Source organism: Falco naumanni, chromosome 2 (genome assembly GCF_017639655.2).
Source record: "Falco naumanni isolate bFalNau1 chromosome 2, bFalNau1.pat, whole genome shotgun sequence".
Lineage (NCBI taxonomy): Eukaryota > Metazoa > Chordata > Aves > Falconiformes > Falconidae > Falco > Falco naumanni.
Window position 1 is genome coordinate 831,220 of NC_054055.1, and position 3,128 is coordinate 834,347.

The window sequence follows — 3,128 nt, forward strand, 5'->3', positions numbered from 1 at the left end:
CCCAGCCACCCGCGTTGGTGCCTCCAGCACAGGCTTCAGGTGTGCCAGCAATGGGGACGCAGAACTGGCCATGGCTGTGCCACGCACCAGCAGGGGAAGATTTTGGGGAGGCCAGACCGGCTGCTGCCCCTCCTGCCCATGCCCCAGGAACACTGTGAGCATCCCCAAGGGGTGGCAGACAGCTCTGGGGGAGCTCAGCCTCAGCTTGGCTCCTTATCTCTTAAGAAACCTGTCAATTAAAATCAGTTTATATGTGTCTACCTATAAGTTTGCACTGATGGGCACAGACCCCAGTGCCATCACAGCCCTGGGGTGCCTGTGTCCCCTCGCCTTGGATGCCTGCTGTGATCCCATGTGAATGCTGAAGCCGGGGCAACAATTTCAGAGGTGCCAACGCTGCCTGCACGGATCCTGGCGACATATCCTCCCAGTGCCACAGACCCAATGGGAGCAGACCCCCATTGCCCAGCCGGGACACTCGATCCCACGCTGGATGGTCCCACAGGGTCCGTGAGGGCTGTGGCTCCTCTCCTCAGGCTCCCGACCCTTTCCCCTCCCTCCTCCCGCTTTCCCACCGTGTCCGCATTGCTCTGGTGGCCTTTAAACCACCATTTGCAGGCTCTTAGCAGCGATCCTCTGCCCACCCTGACAGCACAGCGAGGATGCCTGCCTGCCATGCGAGGATTTCTCCGGGTGCAAGGCAAGGAAGGAGGTCATTAATAAAGTCTTGGGGTAAATAAACAAGCAAAGGATCAGCAGCCAAAGTTCTCAGCAACTCTCTTTTACTCTCTATAGAAAATGTGCCTCTCTTTACACGGCAGCAAGGGAAATCTGCTCATCTCGGTCCTTCTTCCTCTCGTCCAAAGGGCACATGAGCATTAGCCCAAATCCTGGCTTTTTGGAAGGGGGAGAGGCAGAAACCCCCCCCAAAAGCACCTATTTGAGCACCTCCCCAGTGAGCGACGGGTACCCTTGGAGGTCTCAGCCAAGGGATGGAGCCCCGTAGGGCTGGGAAGAGCACGGATGTTTAAGCATCAGCCCAGACCCCTCTGTGCCACCGTTCACACATGGTCTATAGGCAAAGGCACGAGAGCGCTCGTCTTGCAACAAAGCCCCGGGCAGCTGCTGCACTGTTCATCAGACGCGCTGAGGGTTTGCCAAAACACCCAGCCAAGGCGCCATGGCTCTCCTAGTCCCCGGGGTCTTCCGAAAAGACCAAGCTGCAGTCGAACACCTCCTGGAAGGAGTCGAGGAAGGGCTCGAGGACGTGGTCGACGGTGACATGCCACCCCAGCTCCCGGCTCAGCGAGGTGACGCCTTTCCCCTCCAGCCCACAGGGGACGATGTGGTCGAACCAGGTGAGGTCAGTGCAGCAGTTCAGTGCCAGCCCGTGGGAGGTGATGTGGTTCCCGCAGTGCACCCCTGCGGGGGCCAAACACCCACCCGTCAGCACCCATCCCTGGGGATGCCCCGGTGTGAGGTATTCAGCGACCATGCTGCTCGGGCTGCTCTAACCCCCCGACATGCCATGCTCCCCATTTCTGCCAGGGAAAAAATCCCTAAGCCACAGTCAGACCCCACCGATTTGGGGCAGATGGGGTGCGGCATGCCCAGCTCCCTCCACCCCAGCCCTGCATCCCCCAGCACCTCCCACCCCCGGAGTTCCAAGCGGGTTTGGACATGGGACTGTGGTGCAAAGGGGGGGCCTGGACTGCAGGACCCTCAGGCCAGGCTGCAGAGCCCAGCTGGGGGGTGCAGGGCCTGCCCGGCTGGAACAGCACAGGTTTGGGGAGAGGGCCAGGAGAAGGGGGCAAGGCTGCAGGCACCCAGCCCTGGGTGCAAGGGCCTCGGTGTGGGGGTGCAAAGTGCTAGGCCCTGATTCTGGCTGCGCTGCAGGGGCCTGCAATCATGCTCCCCCCACCCCGCTTGGTGCATGCACCCCAGGCATACGCTCCTGTGCTACTCCACTTGTGCACGTTCCCTATGCACACCCCACCCGTGCACGCTCCCTATGCACACCCCACCCGTGCACACCCCCCCGTGCACGCTCCCTATGCACACCCCACCCGTGCACGCCCCCCGCCCGCCCCCGCGCTCACCGATGGCGCACAGCTTGCTGTCGCCCACCCAGACGCCGGTAAAGGGCGGCGGGAGGGCGCGGGCGGCCGCCAGGCCCAGGCGGCGGCAGAGCCGCAGCACCAGCGCCTCCAGCGCCGCCACGTAGCCGCGCAGCGGCAGGCGGCGGCGGCGCAGGTCGAGCACCGGGAAGGCCAGCAGCTGCCCCGGGCCGTGGAACGTGATCCGCCCGCCGCGCCGCGCCGCCGCCAGCGCCGCGCCCCGCGCCCGCAGCCCCGCCGCCTCCGCCGGCCCCGGCGCGCCCCGCAGCCCCCACGTGTACACGGGCCCGGCCGGCTCGCTCAGCACCACGCTCTCCCCTGCCGCCGCCACCGGGCCCGGGGCCGCCACCGGCTCCGCCACCGGCTCCGCCACCGGGCCGGGCCGCGCCGCCCGCGCCGCCCGCACGCAGCGCTCCTGCACCCGCAGCGCCTCGGCGTAGGGCCGCAGCCCCAGGCGCAGCACCCGCACCGGCGGGCGCGACATGGCGGGGGGGCGGGGCGGGGGGCGGGGCAGCGGGGAGAGACGGGGAGAGACGGGGCGGGACAGGTGGCGCGGAGAGGGGACCGGCACAGGGGATGGGGACAGGGGTCTGGGGACAGGGCAGAGGGGATAGAGGTGGGGGATGGGGGACAGGCACAGGGCATGGGGACAGAGGACAGGGGACAAGGGGGGGGATGGGGACAGGGGACAAGGGGGGGGATAGGGGACGGGCACAGGGGATGGGGACAGAGGACAGGGGACAAGGATGGAGGGGATAGGGGACGGGCACAGGGGATGGGGACAGAGGACAGGGGACAAGGATGGAGGGGATAGGGGACGGGCACAGGGGATGGGGACAGAGGACAAGGATGGGAGGGATGGGGAGAGGGCAGAGGGGACAGGCGGGGGGGATAGGGGACAAGCACAGGGGATTGGGACAAAAGATAGGGGACAGGGCAGAGGAGACAGAAATGGAGGATAGGGTCAGGCACGGGGGATGGGGACAGAGGCTGGGGGACAGGGCAGAGGGG

General features: G+C 66.3%; 1 protein-coding gene across 1 annotated transcript; it reads right to left on the reverse strand.

Moving 5' to 3' along the window:
* Nucleotides 1-765: 765 nt before the first annotated feature.
* On the reverse strand, nt 766-2,612 carry LIPT2 (lipoyl(octanoyl) transferase 2). Its single transcript, XM_040584545.1, has 2 exons — nt 2,100-2,612; nt 766-1,422 (listed from the first exon to the last, which is right to left on the reverse strand). The coding sequence occupies exons 1-2, from the start codon at nt 2,599-2,601 to the stop codon at nt 1,190-1,192; spliced, it is 735 nt and encodes a 244-aa protein (XP_040440479.1). The 5' UTR covers nt 2,602-2,612; the 3' UTR covers nt 766-1,189.
* Nucleotides 2,613-3,128: the final 516 nt, after the last annotated feature.

Bases quoted from the DNA above. Each gene is read 5' to 3' on its own strand.
- LIPT2 (XM_040584545.1), bottom strand. From the start codon at position 2,601: ATGTCGCGCCCGCCGGTGCGGGTGCTGCGCCTGGGGCTGCGGCCCTAC. The intron at 1,423-2,099 runs GTGAGCGCGGGG...TGGCCCCCGCAG, and splicing joins CAGCAAGCTGTGCGCCATCG to GGGTGCACTGCGGGAACCAC.